The 22042-nt window shown below is 38.4% G+C and overlaps 1 protein-coding gene across 2 annotated transcripts in view; it reads left to right on the top strand.

Annotated features, from left to right (window-relative positions):
* The window catches only part of LOC131041786 (uncharacterized), a 43817-nt gene that overhangs the window by 3554 nt on the left and 18221 nt on the right, over positions 1–22042 (top strand). For both annotated transcript variants that reach the window (XM_057974996.2, XM_057974995.2), the window contains 2 exons: positions 16011–16111; positions 16379–16914. In XM_057974996.2, coding sequence (XP_057830979.2) covers positions 16058–16111; positions 16379–16914 — 590 coding nt within the window. In that variant the 5' untranslated portion in view covers positions 16011–16057. The remainder of the gene's footprint in view (positions 1–16010; positions 16112–16378; positions 16915–22042) is intronic.

Here is a 22042-nt window from a genome sequence, read left to right as displayed (position 1 = left end):
ATAGAGGTGGAGAGTGGCCAGTTGGATGAAGATGGTAGGAGTTTTTTAGGGGCTTTTGATGCCTTGTTTTTTGAGGTTGTGGGAGCCATTGTAAAACCCAACTCTCCAGTTAACTAGTGTGATTTTGATCTCTTGTTGCTGGAGCTGTTTGGGTTGAATGATGCTTGGGTTGTTCATCTGGTGGTCTGTCTCTTTCCAGTTCCTATTGAGGTGGAGAGGATTTGTGCTGGTTGGATGCTGACTTTTAGGTGGATGGTCGTTGCTGATTTCAACTCTTTGGTTTTGGTAGCCAAGACAAAACCCAATTCAAAGGTTTGGGGAGCCTTTCAATACCCTCTGGTTCTAGATTGTTCCATGATGCTCCTCCTCAAGAATCTGGAAGTTTGGTTTTTGGGATCCATGTTAAAGCCCAAAGTTTAGGGTATGGGTGCCTGAAAAAACCCTTGGTATTTGGTGCAGGTTAAGGGAGCTTGGTATAAACCCTTGGTTTTTATTGTATTGGCATCTTTTGGTGTTGATTGAGTCTTCTGTTGGATGGCTTCGGCCTCCTTATAGCTTGTTTCTCAATGTTTTTTCTTTTGTAGGCTGTATGTGGGCTGCTGGTAGGCCTTGTTGTATCTTTTGGCAGCATTCTTCTTTGGGTTCTGGATCCAAGTAAAATCCGAGGGTTTCAGTCCCTTCAAAAAACTTGTTGTACGGGGTTTTGGGTCCCCTCAAAGCCTATTTTTACCTTAATAAAAAACAATCAAAACCTATAGTGAGATTTTTGGATAAATGAAAAATAAACTAATTCAGGCACAAATGGAGATAACTTCCTACTTGCTCAAACAGAGACTTGTATTGGCTGCAAACAAATATTTGAAGGAAAAACACATACACACGCTTACTTTTGCCTAAAAAAGAGGCTAATAGATCTACACCAATAGGAGACGGTTAACCAAATAAATACCACATGATCGTATAAAATAAACATGGGAGAAAGTGCTTGACATAGTTGGATGTGTTTGGAGGAGATGAGGGAGGATGGAAGCTTGGTGCTAGCAATGAGTGCATGGATGGACTCTAGGAGTGATGTACATGGATGGGAGAAATATTTTTGATGTTTATGGATGGAGGATTTGAGGAATTGGAAAAATTTGGTAGTCTTGGGAGATGAGAGATGAGTGGATGAGTGATAAGACAAGGTGGCACACTTTGCTTGTGCATGGTGACCTTTCCTAATAGTTCTTGAAGGAAATCATCAAAGGATTGGAATGAAAAGGATTTGTAGGATTGAGATGTTGTGGATTGTAAGGATTTGGGAGATAAGCAAGTGCAATAAGAAGTGGAAATGGATTGTGGATTGGGGATCTTAAAAAGGAGTCTCAAAGATGGGGATTGGGGATATCGATGGGATTTGAGGGGAACTTTGGATGGAGAGTTGGTTTACCTTGTCAAAGGAAGAGGAAGGATGAGCAATAGGAGATGAATTGGTATTTGATGGCTTGGCATTAGTACTTAGGAGGTACCTAACCATGACATCTTTGTCTTGGTTGAAGAGGTGGGCTAGGATGTCTTTTGAAGTAGGAGTGGAACTAGTGGGGTTATGGTCTTGAGAGATGATGGATGTAGGATTATTGTCATAGGGATTATATTTGAGTTGGTCAACAAGACTAATATCATCATCATCAAAGATTGGTAGGGAGGTATAGAATGAAGACATGGTGTTGGATGGCATTGGGATGGAGGAAAGTGGATGAGAAGATATTGGGTGAGGATGAGTTGGATTGGATGGTTGGACGAGATGGAGGATTGATTTATTGAAGCTTAGATTTTGGATTTGATTAAGCTCAGATTTGGGAAAGGTGGTTGGAGTCGAAAAAAGTTAAGATTTTTGGAGATTGGACTACGAAATGATTGATGTACGATTAGAAGATGAAAGTTGGTTAGATTTGGCATGGGAATTTGGATTATGACTTGGATTAGAAGACTTCACATGGATAATTGATTGAGATTTAGATAAGTTAGATGTAAAGGCTGATTGGAAGAAAGGTTTGATGAAAAAATGGGATGAGGATAGAAGATGAAGATGTTGGATTTGATTGTGGGATAGTGTTTGGAAGAAGAGACTTTTGGATGAAGATTAAGATTAGAAGAAAGGGATGATGGATGAAAGATTGATTAAGAAAGTTGCATTTTGATTTTTGAGGGGGATGGAAATTAGGATAATGGTTTAGAAGTGGATTGGGGATTAGAAGAATGGGACTGAAGGATTAAGATGAAGGATGAAATCAGATTTAAATTTTAGAGGGGATAGGTGTGATGAGGATGAAGGATGAATATGTAATTAGATAAGCATTGATTGGGATGAAAGTTGGATTAGAGGAAGATTTGCAAGAGCATTGATCTGTGAATGTGTTGATCCACAAGGTGGTGGTGCTAAACTGGAAGGATGAAGGGAATGCTGGATTTTAGATGGGGTATAGATTTGATTTTCAGATGAAGGATTGGATGGAGAATTTTGGGTGAATTGGATGGATGAAAGATTAGATTGGGAGAATGAATAAAGCATTGGGATGAGAATATTGTATGGTTAATTTAGGATGAAGGTTTTTTTGCTCGACCAAAGGGTGGATTTGAAAGTGCATCAAATAAACGAGTTGAATTGAGGGTGATATAGGTTGACAGGCATGCAGTGGTTTTGGACAAAAGACACACCAAACACTTGCACACACAATCCTATATTATTCAAGGAGTCACCTTTTATGGCCCACATTTCTACTATCTTCCAAGGGCATGTGTAATTAGGAAATGCAAGGTCATGTATGGCCTATGCACGTCTTACCTTGAATACTTAAGCCTTACCCAAAGTGAGCTCTGCCTCTATTGCTTGGAAGTACGTTCTGAGGAACTTCTTTGGCCTATTTGGTATCCGATGCACCACAAATGGGATGGCTGAAAGGTATAAGTTAGAATGTACAAGGATGCTAGGGAGTCCTTTGTATACCTCAAGGGTACATGAGGCCAAATCTGTAGATGAAAGGGAAAAATGTTAAACAATCAGGAGGAAAAGGTAATCCACTCTCCACCTTCACTTTCCCAAAGTATAAAGTTCTTTGGGGCTCAACCAAGATTGACAAGATTCTACTTCCAAGAGGGATGTCTTTTGATTCATCTCTTGCTTTTTATACTTTGCTAAAACAACGAGAATTGGGGTCATCTTCTTGGGTGATCAAATCCCTAGGAAATTCCCCTAGAAGGAATGATCCAAGTGCTTTTGATCACCCAAGATTGTATGAATTGCAATGGGAGAGCATACATATGTTGGGATTTTTGGGATGAAAAGAAGGGAAATGAGAGTAAGTGATGATTTTGATCCTCAAGATCGGACAAATTTGCAAGAGGAGAGTATACACGTCACTCACTCAAAGATACAACAAACAAGTTCTTTTCCTCATTGGCCTAACTTCAGGGCAACTAAAGCTAGTAGAAAAAAGGAGATAATCTTTGACAAACATAACTTGTACCAAATATGTTAGTAGTTTGATTAATGTTCTTGGGTAGCTGTACATAGGTGTACAAATTGGTTAGAGTCATAGATTAGAACAAGAAGTTAGCATGAAGATCAAGAATATGACAAATAAATGTGGGAAAAGCAAAGGCGAGCCTGCACAGAGTGGAAGTGTTGAACCACGACCTTAGCGAGTTGAGAAATTGTGTATGAGTGAATTCGCGTACTCACCAAAACACATTGTTTAAGTGCTGAATTGTGAACTTGTATAGAAAACAACAAACATGAATTGATGATTCTTAAAAATAGTAGAAACCTCCAAAATAAAATATTTATAATGATGAAAATAGCAGGGAGACATGTTAGCAAATAGACAAAATGTGCAAAACTAAAAGGGTAAAACATAAAATAAATAAAATATAATGAAATGCTCCTAGATGCAAGAGCATTGGATGATAGGGAAAAAGTATCGATCTCAAGAGTGCAAGTGAGGAATCGATTTGGGAAAAAATGCTTGCAAGAAAACATGTTAACCTACAAATAGAGGGTTAAAAAACAAGGGAAAAGGATGAAACAAAGCTAATGAATTGCATAGAAAATGACAAGAAGTCAAAAACCAGCAAGAAAAATGTGAAAAGCAAGACACAAAAGTTTGGAAACAACATTATTGTCAAGGCACTAATTTATGTGCAAGTGACAACTTGGGCAACAAAAATGCTGAAACATAGGGTATACACATTGGATCACAAAATTTTACATAAAAACTCATAGAAAACTCAAACAAAGATTAGTAATAGAAATGTAGGTCCCATTGGGCATGCCAAAATGAAGAAAGGGAAAATACCAAGGATGAAATTACCAAGGATTCAAATGCGAAAAATGAAGTCTTTCACCTTGTTTTTCTTTGTTCCTTTGATTGAGTTGAAATATAGTGCATCCAATGCTCCACTTGATGTGCTGTTTGTATAATGGATTGATGGTGAAATGTGGTTGCTTAGTGGACACACAACATGAATTTAAGATTAGGATAGTTGATTAAACATATAGCATGATAGTATGGAAATGGGTGACATGAAAATGGCAGTATAAGATTAGCATGAAAGTGGATGATCAAATGGGATGAAAGGCCTCTAATTTATAGATTTTCCAAAAGGAAACGGAGGGCCAAGATGCATTGGCTAATGGAGGGCTAGATTTGAGGAGGATTGAGGCATGGATTGAAGTTGTAGTCATGTAACAAGTGTCATATGAGGTGTAAGAGCTAGGTATGCTCACATGGTATGCTCACACATGTGTGAGCAAGGTTTGGAAAAGGTTAGCATGCTCACTTAATGGGAGCATGGGAGGTGAGGGGACACATGGCAGATAATGGAAAGCTTAGATTTTAATCCATGCAAATGGATTAAGGTCTAGGATTAAATGGACAAGGATCAACGATGACATGGATTTAAATATTAGAGGAAATGGTAATAGGGATTAATTATCCTTGATTAATTAATTAATTATGGATTAACTAATTAATTTAGAGGAATTAGGAGCTAAGCTTAAGGAAAAATGACTCTCAATCAACAACTCAATTTCAAATTTTGATTTGGGAATCAAAACCACTCTTTATTGGTGACAAATGAACACACTGGAGAACACATATTTTCTTTTGCTGGCCCTAGTTTCATGCTAATCATCTAATGATGCTTCTAACTCATCATCCTTGGTGCTGAAATAGATTGAATTCTAACAATTCTAGACAAAGCATTGGTTAGTGCATCTTTGCTATCTTTTCGATACCAAACATCAAAATCATATTGCAAGTTTTCCACACTCATATTGCTGCAAGTTGAGATCACAATGTGATGTAAATTAGTTTAGGTTAATTGTTTTTATATTGGTAAATCGAGGGTTCCATTGGAGCCCTCTCCCATGAAAGTTAAAATTATTGAAAGTAAAAAAATTGAGCCTAGCTCATGTACATAATATATTACAAATCTGTAGTAACTATTAAACTAGACCTAACAAAAAATAGAGTTCTAGATCATTCAAAGTGCAAAAACTTGCAACCCTATTATAAGCTGTCTAACCACCATGATACCTCCTTGTTTATCAAATACCAATAAAAAAGGGACCCACTTGCTTCCCTATACTACCTGTTTACCAATAACCTCCTTTCCCCTTTTGTAGTCACTAGTCAAGGGACCTACCCAATCATCTCGGTACACTACTTGGTCTCCACCACATACACTAGCCTAGTCTATCGTTCCCACTAGCTCATAACCTTGCAGATCTTCACCTAGTATTGAAGTAGGGCTGCTACTTGGGTGGGTAGTTTTCTACCTCCAAAAGGAAGGGAGTGTAAATATGCTAGCTAAACTCCGAATCTCTCTCGATGCACCACCCTAAGACAATCAACACATGTTTCCAAGTTCTTATATAATTCTGGGAGGCTTTTCCTTCTGCTTGTATACCAATTGAATTTCTTTTCAAAGGGTAACTGCTTCATCCTAAGGACTTCTAGCCTTGCTGTCCTCTTGGAAATCAAGAACCTCCACGTCCAACAAAATCTTTGAACTAGTAGAGAAGAAACACAACTATTTAAGAATCTAGTTCCACACTTACATGTTTGCTGCTCTTGCCTACAACTTTTCTAAAAAATGTTCTGCAATGAGGTAGTACACTAAGCTTCCCATGTGTTGGCTTGTGCATATTGCCTAAGATGTTCTTGATGAATTTGAGTGAGGGGAAATCTGGAATGAAGAAAGTATTCTTCAATTTTTTTTGTTTTTCACTCACCAACAATAGTGTTTTAACTTCAATATTTCAGAAGATCCCCAGCCAAGTTTTTTTGGATATTTTCTGATTTTTATGATTGCTGGTTGCTTACTAATTGGTGGTTTATGATAGTTTTTTTTTTGGTTTCAGCTTGGTTTTGATACCAAAAGTTGTATGGTGGTTTGATCATGCAAGAATGCCAATCTAATAATACTTTTCAACTTAAAACACTGAAATATGATTGACTGATAATAAAACTCAGAATTCTGAATTTGGTGCAGCAAAATGATAATTTCAGAATTAATAAATCTATTTCACAAGGACAAAATAATGGCATACCAGGAGCCCCACACCAGGTTTGGAATGCTTTTATTAAAGAAACTGAAGCAGAATACAATCGAAGAACACCCAAAACCTGAAAATGGCTCCAATGAGCTTTAATTGACCCAACACCAAAAGCAATTCCTGGAGATCTATTGAATTCCACGCTTGGCTCCCAGGCAGGTTTATTCGTCTACTAGCTAAATCAATAAATGAATGAAAAATGTGTTACCGTCGCCTGCTGAATTTATTGAAATATTGATGTGTAGTGCTGCTGATCAGAATTCCATGAAATCAAAACCCTCATTAGGCTGAATCGAACAAGTGTAGCAAACTAGGGGAGTTGCAAATGGTACGGCTGCTGCAAATGAAACTATGGCTGCCATCTAAAATCCCCAAATCCTCTCCAACCTGCAAATAATTTTCTGAAATTGCTGAATAAGACTGGATTGAAGCACAATTAGGAATTCTGAATGAATCCCTCCATTTTGTGAATTGGGGTATCGTCCAAATCCACCTGTCTTCAAGGAGTTTTTGTTCCTTAAAGCTGCTATGTTGTTGAAATGTGTTGCAGAGCACAATTCCCAAAAAGCTGATTGTAAAAATGATTGAAAGATTGCAAAATGAAGACTCCCCATATTACTTTATTGTTTCCCCAACCCTAATCGAACTTTTAGGGTCCTCTCCGCAATTTAATGAAGTTTATTAAATAAAATTCCTCTCTAAATAATTTGCCTAACTTGAGGGTCTATTCCATCATTGAGGGTGGCCACCTTTTAAAACCAACTTAATGCCTAGGGGGGTGTGCCATGGGGTTATTTAATGTTTTATTATTACTTTATAACTTAATCCCTATATAGTCACTTTAATTAACTTTTTCCTATTTTTACAAAAAGTGACCCTATAATAAAATAACATTATACTCCTAATTAATAAGACTTCCCAAGTGTTAATTATAGGCCTCCATATGCCATCGCTGTCATCTCCTATTCACTAAATTCACCTACAGAGATGGCTAACAGATGAACCTCTATATCTGAGTGATCTACTCGGAATGAGGGGACATTACATCCCTTGATTTCAGCGTGGCTTGCATCTTTCAAGTGATTTTCAAGTGAATTCTCTTCTTAGGGCAGGGTTTTGTCTCCTACTTGTTGTGACCATTTCACACGTCGCCCCATTTAAAATGGGGACCCCCTCTTTTTGCTCGTTTTTGCTCGCCTTTCGCTTTGCTTTTTAGGGTTTTGGTAGTTTGTCAGTTGTCTAGATTAGGGTCAAGCCTTAGGGTTTCCGTTTTGATCTTTTCAGGCCAGAGTCCAGTCAGTCTTGAGAGCTTTTTAAGCTTCCTTTTATAGGATGCAATTTTGAATGGAATGAATTCGCCAGAATGGTCTATTTTCAATTGGAATTTTGACTGCAGAGTCTTAATTTGTCTAAGTGTTGATGATGAAAATGTGAATTTTATTCAATTGAGTAATTTTGACCTAAATTTTGAGTTTTTTGATATTTGATCCTGGGCATAGGGAATGATTTGTTTTTGCCTTGTGAAGTGATTAAACTTGTGAAATCATGATATTTTGGCCTGTAGGAGCAAAATCGCTCCTGTCCCTCAGTGAAGGACCGGAGCTCGTTTTCAAAAATCTTACTATCTCTGCAGGATCAAGATGATTTTTCGAATGGAAGTAGTAAAGAAAGGCGTGATCTTTCCGTTGAATATAAATTGAAGAATTTCACGAACACAGAAATGCCTCAGGGAGCAAAATCGCTCCTGTCCCTCAGTGAAGGACCGGAGCTTAAAATCAAACATCACCTCGTCCTTGCAGGATTTTAACAACTTGACGATTTGGAGAGATCCAAGGGAGTGCATTTTACCAGATGAATATAATTTGAAGGCACAAACATGAAGAAAAGTGGACCAGAATGCCAAGTTCGCTCCTGTCCCTCACCAAGGGACCAGGGCGATAATCCTCCAAACATCTATATGCCTTGTGGAAGTCAAGTGAAACAAGCGTGGAATGAAGAAACTATGTCATTGCTTGCCATATAAAGAGGATTGGTGATTAAAGAAGCGAGATCAAGGAGAGAAACACCAGGATCGCTCCTGTCCCTCACCAAGGGACCAGGGCGATATTTGCTAAAACACTTGTTATCCTTCGAAGATCATGTCAAAACAAAGTTGCAAAGGGTTTAAAACGTCGTTTGAAAGGTAATGAACGAGGAGTTAAAATCAAGAACGAAGAATTTCAAGTAAGAACGTAGGGTTCGCTCCTGTCCCTCATCAAGGGACCAGGGCGATATCACATCTAAAGGACATTCATTTTCAAAGTCAAGTCACTCAAGTTCGAAATCCCTTGCAAAAACGCCAGTTTCAACGTAAGGATGGAGATTTTAAACGTCCAAAGCACGAGAACCAAGACCAAGTTGATATTTCGCTCCTGTCCCTCAGTCAGGGACCAGGGCGATGAGGTTTGTACTTTTCACCTTCGAATTTTGGCGCTAACAAACATTTTTTAATTTATTTTAAATGCTAAATTCGATAAATTAAAAAATTCAATTAAAATAGCATTTAAAATTTGCGCAAGATATTAATTAATTATTTTTGCCTTGTAAAAAATCGAATTTGTTAAATTAAAAAACAAAGGCATTTAATAATTAATTATTAATTAATTAAAAATCAAATGGAGCGCTTGGATTGAAAGGTCGGCCTTATTATTTATTTAAAAATTGTTTTAATTACCTTATTTTTACCAAGTCGGCCTCAAGGTAATTGTGGTGTGAGTGCTTATAAAGGGTGGTGAAGATTTTCATTTTCACATTATCATTTTATCATCCACATTCAAGTGCGATTTGGAGTATCCAAAGGTGGTGCGAAATTATCATTCAAGAGGAGGTGCGAGTGGTGTTCAAGGTGCGAATTTCATCAAAGGAAGGCGTAAACATCATCTAAGGAGTGCGAACGTGAAGTTTGAATTAAGGCGAAAGACATTGAAGAATACGTCAAAGACTCTAAGGGTGGCGAAGTTGATAAGAAAGACGTTTGTTTGAAGATCACGTTGAAGGCTTCTAACGTTAATTTTGCCTAGGCGAATTCCATTTGTTTTGCATTCTAGAGTTAGCTCTCTAGTGAGGTATGGCGATATGTTTTTATCGTTTTAATTTTGAATTGTTGATCGTCATAGCTTAAATTTTGAATTTTGAAATTTTTGAATTCCCCTAGCTCAATCGTTTTTTTAGGAAATGATAACTCAAAGACTTATCATGATGTTTCCTAAAATTTACTCTCTAATTTATGATATATATTGCAAGATCTAGTACTTATTATGAAATGTTGTGTAGGTATGGCGACCCCGAAGGCGGGAGCATCCACCAGTCGTCCAGCTCTCATGAAGGAAGATCAAAAGACCGAAGAAGTGGAGACCAAGATCGTGTCTAAATGGAGCAACATTGGAGATACTAACTTGGGCAACTTCAGCACGAAGAAGTTTCGAGATGTCCCTTACATTGGCAAGCCATCACCTGTCGCCCGGAGAATAATCGAGAGTGGCATCATTAAGGCGGCCGGCTTTCCTCCAGCTGTTCAGTGCCATGAGTTGATGATCGAGTGTGCTCGTCATTATGATCCTTAGTCCAGAACGATCGTGTCCAATGAAGGAAACACTTTGGCCTATCTTTCAGAGGAAGCTATAAGTGAGGCTTTCCATCTTCCAGAGCATAGAGACATGATATACAAGAGCATAGAAGGAGCCAGGTCAATGTACGAGGATGATCCAGATGCTTGTCTAAGCATCATCAACAAGAACTGGTTACTTAAGAGTCGTCCTCGCCTGAGCAAGATCCCGAACACACCGCACAGGATTGATTTCCAGGAGGAGTACAGAGATTTGATCACAATGCTCAACCGAGTTACAGGAGCCCCTCACGCCTTCTATTTTGAGAAGTGGATGTTCTACTTCATCCAGGTGATCGTTCAAGGGAAAGGAACAATACATTGGGCTAGAATGATTAGCCATTGCTTGGACGTACAGTTGAGGAGACTCAAGGCTACCAAGTCCTTCCACATGAGTTCATACGTCATCTATGCCTTGATCAGGAGCTTCGAGTATGCAGGACTACCTCACAGAGGAGTGATTGGAAGAGGACCCGGCGAGGTCAGGGTTTGTGATTCCTATGTCCACTTGCATCATCCGCCAGGAAGCGACTACAAGCTAGTTAATGATACCTTCACGATGAACATCACAAGGACGTTGCAAGGTGGGATTCACAACAGATTATCTCAGGATGCACAGGAATTAATAAAGAGGTATGGTGCTTGGTTTATTCATTTTCCGAAGTTTACTTATATCAGAGTACATGGATGTCCTTTACCTCCATACATGTTGCCGAGATATCCGACAGACAGAATTGTGTTACTTGAAGTAACAAGACAGTTGGCAGCCTATGCGAAGGCATTCAGACACAGACATGGGAATGGAGTTCCAGTACCTATCATTTTGGGCAATTCAGTCGAGGTATGTCCTAATGCTTTAGCTATGGATGACGCAGAGAAGGAGTTAGCCTTGTATTCTTTTTCATCCTTTGCTTTGAGAGAAAGCTTTGATCCACATAGACATTTAGAGGAGACAGTCGGTAGGAAGTTTAAGCATGAGTACCAAATTGAAGATTTTATGATGAATCTCTTAGATGATCTTGAAGTGAAACGAAAAATGCATTCTAGATTGCCTTTGGATTTCATCAGGAAATGCAGGATTTACAGAGTGGCCGACCAAGCTTAGGACAGTGGCAGACATATCCAGTCATCCTATGATCGAGAGAGTAAATCAGTAAGGTTAGATTGGAATGAGCCCGAGGTCGTGGATCTAGATGCTTTGATGGCTCCAGTCTTGTCTTGTACTCGCAGATGGGTTGATGTGCAGCATCAGAAGTTGAGAGAGCAAGGCATAACTATGACTTTCACTTTGGAAGAGAAACCAGCCGAAGGTGGAGCTAGTGTAAGCGAAGGCAATCCTAATCCTAGAAATTCAGGTGAAGGTAACCTTCGAAGTGCAAGTGAAGGCAATCTCCATCCAAGAGGTTCGAAGAGAAAAGAGAGACCTGAGAAGAAAGAATCTTCCAAGAAGAAGCAAGGGGCCAACCGAGATCGTTCATCCGGTACTTCTTCTAGACCAGAGAAAAGGACACTTCAAGTGGAAGAATCCATGGAGTCTATGGTACAGAATGATAATCCACAATTTGATGATAACAGTAGCCGCATTTGCTCATACCAAAGATGTTATCATTCCTGTCTTGAAAGTAATTAGACACACATCAAGGAAGGTCTTAGCGCAAGAAAAGATCATGGATGGAGGATCTCACAGTTTGCTTCAGTGGTCAACCTTACTCCATATGAAGAGTGTTTTCTTTGAGGACATCAGTACTAGATGTAGCCAAGTTGAGGAGGTGATCAATCCGATCCAGGACAAAGTATTTGAGGTACTTCGTACCATTCTTGGCAGAAGGATCGAGGTCGAGACAGATGTGGATATGCAGGAATTAGAGGATAGAATCGAGGTCATCTTTTGCAAGGACACTAATATCACAGACGAGCAATATGATCAGATGTTTGCCACCATGCTCCTGATTGAAAGAACAAAGGAACTTGAATCTACTTGGGACGCAGCTCTTCTAGATGCATTCAATCAGGTCATCCACTTGGAAGAAAGTATGAAGAATCTTCCCGAGATTCCAATTGCTGAGATTGAAGGAATCGTATCAAGATTCATTGCATATGCTAAAAGGAACATTGGAAAGGGAATAAGATTCTAGATGAGAGGTTGTTATAGATGACATGGCACCTTAATTGTCATTGGTTTATGTCTCCTAGGTTTTTGTGCCAAATTTAATATTTGGCTATGCATTTAATATTGTTCAGTAAAAGGGAGGCCGTTTGTAACAAACCCTAATTAGGGTTTAGGTGTCATGATCTTGACCGTTGATCTGCTTTCAATCTGGACCATTCATTGTAATTGAGGATGCTATTTATACCCTCATTTTCATTTCATTTGTAATGGAGATAGTTAAGAGATTAGAGAGAGAGTTTGATGTATTAGAGAGATTAGAGTTTAGAAGCAATTTATTTTTGTAGCAAGATTGAGTTTGAGGAAAGGAATTCAAGCAATTGTTGTACATGATGACTTTGAAATCAATGAAATATTGAAGTTATGGTGTTTTGTTGCAACTTTCTTGGTTATCTTCATGGTTGTTCAATTCATTTGAATCATGCTCAATCAAAGTAGTGTGTTAATTTGAAGGACATAGTGTGAGACTTGATCTTTGGTAGGATTCGTAATCCAAACCACTAGCTTCTTGCTGATTGTAGGAACGCCTTGCGTGGTCGACTGGAGATATTTGAATCACTTAACCTTCAATCATTATTGTATCTTGGATATGTACCTTCGTGGTAGTGTCTTTGATCTTTGATGCGTTGAAAATCATTTGTTACCTTAGAAGATCGCATCAATTTCAATTGAGTTGTTATTTTATGGCGAAATTGAAGTTGGTAGAATCTTGCCAAGTCTTGTCCACATGAAGTCATTCTTAGGGTTAGATTAGATTAGACCTCTTACAAACCCTATCCTTTTGTTATTTTTTGAAAAGCTTCTTTAGTTTAGTAAGACTTTTGGAGTGTAAGGCCCCTTAAGAACACAACAAATCACATCATACCGCTGGAGCTTATCCACACGTAGAGACCCTACTAACCAGAACATTGGAGTCATCCTAACTGATCCTTCATGCGAATCTTCAGCAGTTAGAGACTTTATTCAAGAGAGGATAAGATGCCTTTAGGTATTTTATTCTGTGTATGATGGTGTACAAAATACACGTCAACACTACTGAAATCAGATTTTTAGATATTTGTTATTGGCTGTCTAGAGTTTTGAAGCAATTGTAAACAATTGTTCTTATTATTTGAGGCAGCTAGGTTTGGTGTTACAATTTTTTCTATATTTTTTGACTCTTTGAAGGACATATGCTTGAGTTTTCAAAGTATTCAAAATCGCCATTTTCAGCTAGTTTTTGGTGCAAAATCAATAAAAAAGAAAAAGGTTTTCAGATTTCAAGCATCAAAGAAGATTGTTAGAGTTTTAGAGATTTTGTCATGATCAGAACACAATAAAAGCCTCTTTGGAAACTTGGCCAACCAGATTTGCTATTTTTAACCCATGCTATTGTAGTCATCGCCATTTTCAAGGCAAATAGCAACTTCTGATATTTTCTATTTTAGTTGGAGCTATTTTACTTGTTTCCAATTTTAACTTGATGTGCTTTTTGAGGAGTTGGCTATGTTTAGATCATCAATTTTTGAATCGCTTGTCATGAAAGAGATGTGACTTCTAAGTATTAGCTTGTAATAATTTCTATCAACAACTTATCAAGAGAGTGTCGGAGTTTATATTTAGTTTTAGTGGATAGGATTTTATAATAAAACTTGCATCACATGCAAGTAGTCAGTAACTAGAGGAGAAGGTGCAGTTAGTTTCTTTAATTTACTTTTTTGCAATGTTTTGTAAATTTTATCATTAAATGTCATTTTGCACTTAGATTCTTAATGTAATTTCATGCTTGATTGTTGCTGAAATTATTGTTGAAGTATTCTAAGTCATGGGATTTTATGAGTCAAATGTTGCTTAATAATTGTTGAGGGCTTTGTATTATAGTGATGGCTAAGTTGGGTCTTGATACTTTGTTTTCAATTATCACATTAACTTTTAATATCTTGTTCGTTTGTATGGATGAGGTAAATTGAATTGTTTTTTAACATTGCAGGTTTTGTATTGTAAAATCTAAAGAAGTGTAATCATTGTAGCTTTGCATGTGTTGCTGTCCTTTCAATTGTCATGTTTGTGTCCTTGTATTCAAACCTATCCAATCATTATGTGTACTTGCACTGCTCATTCTTTTCTTTCAGTTGAACAGTGTAAGTGTATAGTAACCTTAAGTTTTTTTTGGGTCAAGAAACATTAGTTTTTTTGCCTTAAGTTGAAGAGTGTGTTGGCCTTTTGCCCTAGGTGAATCCTAAAAGACACACCTTAGTTTTATTCAACATGATTGTGAACCACCTGAGGAAACAATGTGTAGATTATAAATAGCAAGTACATATATAAAATATTAGATTTATTTTTAGTAATAGGGAGCTTCCCTTATATTTTGAAGAGCGTTTCTATGGCAGTTTGTTTTGTTGTATATCACTTTAAAAGGTGCAAATTAAAATGCTAACAGGGGTTGGAGAATTTGGTCTAATAAAAATAGCATTCCCCAGTTTGATATTTTGTGTGGGTATGTTCACCCTTCCAGTAGGTTGTATAAATTTTGTAGGAAGTTTTGGTTAGTGTTATTTACAAGATTTTGTGGTTTTTGTGGAAAGCAAGGAACAATGACTTATTTCAGGGTAAAAAGAGGTTTCTTGCTGACCTATGTCATTAAGTCATTCTCTCCTTTGTTGCGTTGCATGTGTCTCTCTTGATGAAAGTTCACAGAAAATGACCTACATAAACTTCTGAAATAGAGCTACCTCACCATTCACAAAGAAAATTTTGAACAAGTTGAGTGGTGGCCAGATGTGTGTGTAAGCAGCAGTCAGTCCCCTGAAGCTCAATAACATATTAGGTTGTAGGAAAATACTGTAGCTTAGAAGTGTAGACTGGTAGCATAGTTGTTAAGGCAAGTGATGAATGTGGTTATCCCTCCTTGAAAAATTCTGATAAATGGATGAAAGATAAGTCTTCCATGTCAAAATGGGTCAAATTGATTTATGATGCATTTGTAGTCCAAAGGGTGATCTTGGCAGATTATAATTTTGAAGTGGAAGATCCTTAGCAGAAGAGGAAGATGGCAGCTTATACAGATGAACTCCTTAAGAAGCTGCTGAGTGAAATGCTTTATGTTATTTTGAAACTATGGCCTGTTACCATCCTAAGTCAAATTGGGATCGTAGACTTGTGGTTTTTTGTGGTAGTTCTCTCTGTTTAAATGGCTTTGTGTTACTCCCAGATTTGGATCTCTTTTGGGAATTTCTGGGTTGGCAATCCTTATGAGACAGTTTGATGATGGTCTGGTCACTAGGTTTGTATATATTGTGATACAGACAAAATGTTGCGTTTTGGCCAATTTGACTAATAATGAGAATATTGACTTATTAACTGTTTCTCACTAACTTTTTATGAATCTTTTCAAATTGCTTGCTGCATCATACTGTTTTGTTTGTGTTAGGGAGGGAAATATTGTGTAAAAGTTCAAACATCTGATTTTCACAGAAGTCTTTTTTAAATTCCTAACACAGTCTGGTACTGTTGGCATTATGTTACACAAATTTCTTATAAATATGGTCTTCAAATGTTAGTTACTTTTGCATATTATAAGCGATTAAAAAATAATCCTTACTTTTTTTTGCATGCTGCAGTTAAATCTTGAGATGAGAATTTGATGTCAAAGTAAAAATTATTGAATATGCCTTGGTTTCCAGAAATCGCAGGTTCAGCATTTTGTGAAACAGTACAACTGGTATGCTTTCCTTTAAGCTATGAATTATAATTATTGCAATGAGTTCAATTATATAAACAACCAAGTTGCATATTTCTTGAATTGTGTAATTTTAATTCCACATATTGTTTTTCATGGATAAAAATATGGGTCAACATATAAGCCTTGTAGGTTTAAACAAGTGGTTACAATGTTTCTAACAATGGCCACCATACATTCTGTTATCTTAAATTTAATGATAAGAAACTGATCATTTATTTTGATTGCAAAATGTAATGTTTGTGGCAGCGTAGGAGAATAATAGAAAGACAACAACTACCTAGGTCAGGTTGGCTAGAGGTGTTGGAGCCATCCAATGCAGAATTTATTGCAGCTTTAGCAGCTGGGAATAATTCTCACCATATTCTGCAGATTGGTTGTGGGATTTCAACTATTGCATTAGCAGCTGCTGCAAGGGCTACTGGCTCGTATCTGCTATCAATTCACACTGACAAAGAAAAACAGGAAATTATTGACGAATATGTACAATATCTTGGTTTAGCAGGATACGTAAAATTTATCACAGATGAACCAAGAAATGTGATACCTCAATATGATGGGGTTGATTTTGTCTTTTTCTTAGATCCAGGATGTTATGTTGAATTATTTGATCTTTTGAGGCTAAAACATGAAGCAATTGTTGTAGCAGATAATGCATTGGATGAAACAATGGATGAATATATAAAGCATGTACACAGACAACCTGGAATACATTCTTCAACCTTGCCAATAGGAAGAGGCTTTGAAGTTACAAAAATATTGTCATGGAATGAATTCAACTCAGGGTATGTTACAATGCATATTTTCAAGTTTCAAGCTTATGAATTGGCAATAGACAGTAATTACTCAAGCTTCCTGATGCTTAGGTAATGTTAATAATTTGGAGTTGTGATATTTGCTGAAATCAGTTGGAATCTTATAATGCATCATTGAGTTGCACAGTGCTTGAAGTTTAGACCAAAGAATCTAAAATCACCTGTAATTTTGACTGTAATACTTACACAGACCTGTTGAAAAAGTAACTAGTTATGTTTTTGAATGGCCTTGCAGAAATAGTTTAATTAGCACTTATTACTCCAAAAGAGGAGTTTGAATCTGTACCACTGACACTTGCAGTACGGTAAACAGTCTGAACTACTCTAAAATCTTTTCCATCTGATTGAACAGTATAATAATATACTTCACATACAAAATCCATGTACTTGGAAACTTAGGTGCTAAGATTTTTTTCTGACGAGACAGTCACATGGGATACGGTACTTTATTAAAAGTTTTTCTTTTTTTATATTACATTTCTTTGGAGTGTACATCATGTGTGTAGTTGTGCCTAATTTCTTTGTGTTTTTTCTTGTTTGCAGTTGTTCTCATATCAATTGATATCTGAGCCTAGCAAGTGTGGCTTCTAGATCTAGTCCTCTCAAGCATTCCATCTTTTACCCTTATCTAGCACCCTTAGTCCTCTCTCTATCAAGGCAAACAGTTAATACAGAGTCTATTTAAAGAACCCAACAGTTTCCAAGAAGAATGTAATCTCCCCTTTAATTTTTTTTTCAATTATTTCAGCTTACAATCAACACAACACCCTTTAGGGTTAGAAAATGAAATCCAAATATTGCTGGAAGTAACCCTTTCCACCTTTTAATCACCGAGAGCCCAATATGGGAGGGTGAAAGCATACAGTGTTGAGGGGATCGTTAGATGCTAGAAACTGAAATTGATTACAAACTTGGGCGGCAAGCCAGCCCCTTCCGCTTATACAGCGGGAGATGGGAATTCTGAAACTTCTTGGCAGTAAACCAGCCATGAACAAACCAAACAACTAAAACAACAATCACTCTACCGTTTGTGCAGCGGGAGGACTAGAAATGAAATTTACTATCAACTCCACCGCTTATTCAGCGGAAGGACAGTGTTACAATAAATAAGAAGGCGGCAGGCCCGCCTCTTCCACTTATGCAATGGGTCAAAGAACAACAATCCAAGTATATAGCTGTTAGTACTACTAATCAACTTTACAATGCAAACATGGATTACAAAATTACTAGAATCACTGTCCAAATTAGGCGGCAAGGCCAGCCTCTTCTACTTATGTAGTGGGACTAGGAGAGATCAAATAATTTGCTGTTAATACTACTACCAACATTACAATATGAATCATAGTATATAAGAATGAAGAATCAAGTGCTGATAACACGTCCAACAATTGCAGCAACAATAGGAAATCACTCTTGAACCAACATAAGCTACTCACCCAAAACTCTCCTTATACACAAGTATGCAATTCTGAAAATCACTAACACGCACAAAAGACACAAAGACCAGCAAGCTACGGACACCCAAAATTGCTCATAACTTCTCCAAATCAACTCCGAATTCCACAAAATCAAAAGAAAACGAGAGATATAACATAGACTACACAATTAGAACCTCAAACCTGCACCACTAACATCACCAACAATCTGGACGCAACCCGAGGCAGTCAAGGAAAGGTACGACCCAGTTGGAAAGTTCGACTTGCTACCAAAAATCCAAATCAGCGTTTGACAAGCTACAAATTGGTGAACTTCATCGCCCAAGGGGTGGGAATAGATGGAGCCAATACCCAGAACCACACATCAAACACACAGGAAGCCACGAGCAAAAAACACCTTCAGCACACACGAACCAACAACATAAAAAACTCAGAAAACATTCCACACTTCTGAAAATGAAACACAAATCTGCATCTTTGTCCTTCAATCCGCTCTCTTGAATGAAGAAAAGTCTCAAGCTCGATTAGTTGCTATCTCTCAAGCAAGAAATCCGTCAAATGCTAGGAGGTATGCTTTCCCTGAAGCTCAATGTAAATTTCGGCAGCATTTCGTTATATTTTATTCATGGATGCCAAATGAGAAGCCAAGCTCTTATATTTATAGACTCATAGATTCAAATTCATCTTCAAATGGCGCCCAAATTCTGAAACTCTCATTTGAATTTCATTTCAAATCACCACATGACTTTGGCATCCCCTGTCTAGGCACAAGTTCACACTTTTCCCAAGGTGAACACTTTGCACATAAAAAAACATTAAAACATGAAATATTCCTCTTTTTTTTAACACCAACTGACTTAGGAAAATAATAAGTTTTAAGTGAAGGTATTTTTCCTTAAGTCGACCACACCAACAATTAAATATTAAACTTTAATATAAAGTATTAATATTTAATAATTCACTTGTAAATCAATTACTGATAAAGCCAAATTGAACCATGAATTGTGGCGCTGCAACCCATCAAACTGAACTGTGCTGGGACTCAATACTGAACTGCCAAATATGACACACACTAAAAATAGTAAGTCCAAAATTCTCTTCGGAACATAATGCATGTCATACCCCTACGAAACCTTCAGAAAACCCAGAAGGAATCCACAGTTAGAATCATAGAATTCCTACTAGTCAAGCATCAAATAGGCCTCACAGACCCCCTCAAAAGTAGGAAATCCTAATTTTTGCTTCTAGTTAGCCTACGGGTCTTCGGAATAGGCTAATGGCCCACTAAAAATTCTCCTTACTAAGAAGGGGACATTACAATCTGCCCTCCCCAAGATCGCAAGTTTGGATGCTGAAGATTCTCTTCACTCTCCCACGTGGCGTCCTCTGTAGGTAAGTTCTTCCATTTCACCAAATACTCCTTGATTGTCCTTCTCAAGGAGCGTTCTTGTGAATCCATGATCTCCTCCGAAATCAATACCAATTGCCCTTCCTCATCCAAGGGAGGTAAATCAGAAGAGGCTGCAACATTGTGTCCAAGCGCCTTCTTGAGGCGTGACAAGTCGAAAACATTATGCACCCTACTACTTGCTGGTAGCTCCAACTTGTAAGCCACTGCACCAACTCTCCTGATGACTCTGAATGGCCCATAGAAACGTGGCTTGAGCTTCTCCGCCCCACTCTTCTTGAGAGTAGACTGTCTGAAAGGCTGAAGTCTAAGATACACCATGTCTCCAACCTCGAATGGTCGCTCTACACGCTGCTGATCAGTGTACAACTTCTGCTGATTCCGCGCAATTTGGAGGTTGTTCTTCAAAGCCTTCAGAATATCCTGACACTGCTGCACAATGTCCCTAGCATGAGGGGCTTTGCTATCACCAAACATCAAATCCGCAAAGCTAGGAGCCTCATAACCATACAGTGCCATGAAAGGAGACATCTTGATGGACATGTGATAAGAGGAGTTGTAGCAATATTCTCCCAAATGTAGCCATCTCACCCATGCTTTATACTGCTCCGAGACATAGTTTTTGAGATAGCCTTCCAACCATTTGTTCATGATTTCCATTTGCCCATTAGTCTGTGGGTGATAACTTGTGCTTAGGTGATGGGAATGGGCTTGGGATAGACTAGCTTAGTCTATGCTCTTTGATCCTCTCCTTGGATCACCAGGTGTTCCAACCACACCTTAGGGTCTCTAGGACTTCCCTTGCTTGTGGGATCCCCTGACCTTGCCCAATCCACCCACCAACAACAAGTGATTCTTCTCCTAAGCTCTCACCTACTCACAAGCTTCTAAAACCCTTACATAGGCTAATAAGGGTTTAACTCTTCCTACACCTTCTCAGGTCCTAGCAAGGATAGGACGGGTCTTTGACATGTTTCTCCAACCACTCATGTGCCCCCAAGAGGTTTTGACATTCCTTTTTGTTACCGATTTCACAATTTTGCTTCTTTCCTACAAAATAGGGCTACAAGGAATGAGCCCCTATTAGGCCTCCATTCCAGACTTTTAGGGCTTCCTCTTGCAAACAATGCCAAAACTTCTAAAACTCCCCAAAGGGACTGCTATTCATTTAGCAAAGGCTCAAGGATTTTCCTGGTTTTGGGCCCCCAAGTGTCCGTACACTGCCCTAGGCAAATTTAAGAGTTTTTAAGGCCTGCCAGGGTCACAGAGTTGGTTTGCTGTCTTCACCACCTTGTCTGGATTGGTGGAAGCTCCTCCTTCTCACCAATGATGCTCCACACACCCCCCTTCAACTCCTCCAAAGGGTGCCTCCTTCCTGGTCCTTCCTTGCTCTCACAGACCTCTGCAACCTTGACCCTTCCTAGCCGGGCACAGACTAGTCTCGCCTAGGAGTGGGTCTTTGAAGGGGTTGCCTGCATTTTCCAGGGCCCTGCTTCCTCTGAGACACTGTACAGGGTCTGTACTCCTATACCCCATGGTTTCATGGTGTTCCCACAATGGGGATAGGAGTTATCAGCCCATTTTCACAAAACAGTCCAAAACTGGACAGTGAAAGAGTAACTCACAAAATATTTACAAAGCACACAAAACCTGCACAATAAACCTAACCTAAATGCTCAAAATGAAAGTATAAACACTATACAAGACTCTCAACACAATTTAGTTTGCAGAACAATCCATTGTCAATCTTTTAATGCTCCATTTGTGCCGACTGGCAACAAAAACACAGTCACAGCCAAGGTCTTTTTCCTTTGGCCGTACAATCTGACATCCAACCCCTCATTTTAGGGTTTGCAACAATATATAATGTCTTTGCCTCGGTTTGTGTGCCAAGGTTAGGGTTCCCCACGCCAAGCTAAGGTTATGACTAATTTGGTGGAAAAGTTGCATGACAACTTTGAAAAGTTGTCATGCAACTTTTTGCAACTTTTGAGCAACTCTTGCAATGTTGCTTTTCTTGGCTTTTAGGCCTTCTTAGGCTATCCTATGGACACAGCCATGCCAAAAGGACCCCAAACTCATCAATAGGCTCACATACCCTCCACTCCAAGAGAAAACTCAACCTAGACTTGTGAACCTAGGACCTAAACTAGGACCTAAACAAAACCAATGAGCTCTTGGCCCTTATTACATTACATGGCTTCATGAAGAAGCAAAATCACAACAAAAACAAATGGTGGGAACCCTTAGAAGG

The sequence above is a fragment of the Cryptomeria japonica genome, chromosome 10 (assembly GCF_030272615.1).
Source record: "Cryptomeria japonica chromosome 10, Sugi_1.0, whole genome shotgun sequence".
Taxonomy (NCBI): domain Eukaryota; kingdom Viridiplantae; phylum Streptophyta; class Pinopsida; order Cupressales; family Cupressaceae; genus Cryptomeria; species Cryptomeria japonica.
The sequence above is the reverse complement of the archived record's forward strand: the minus strand, read 5'-3'. Positions and strand labels throughout refer to the sequence as shown.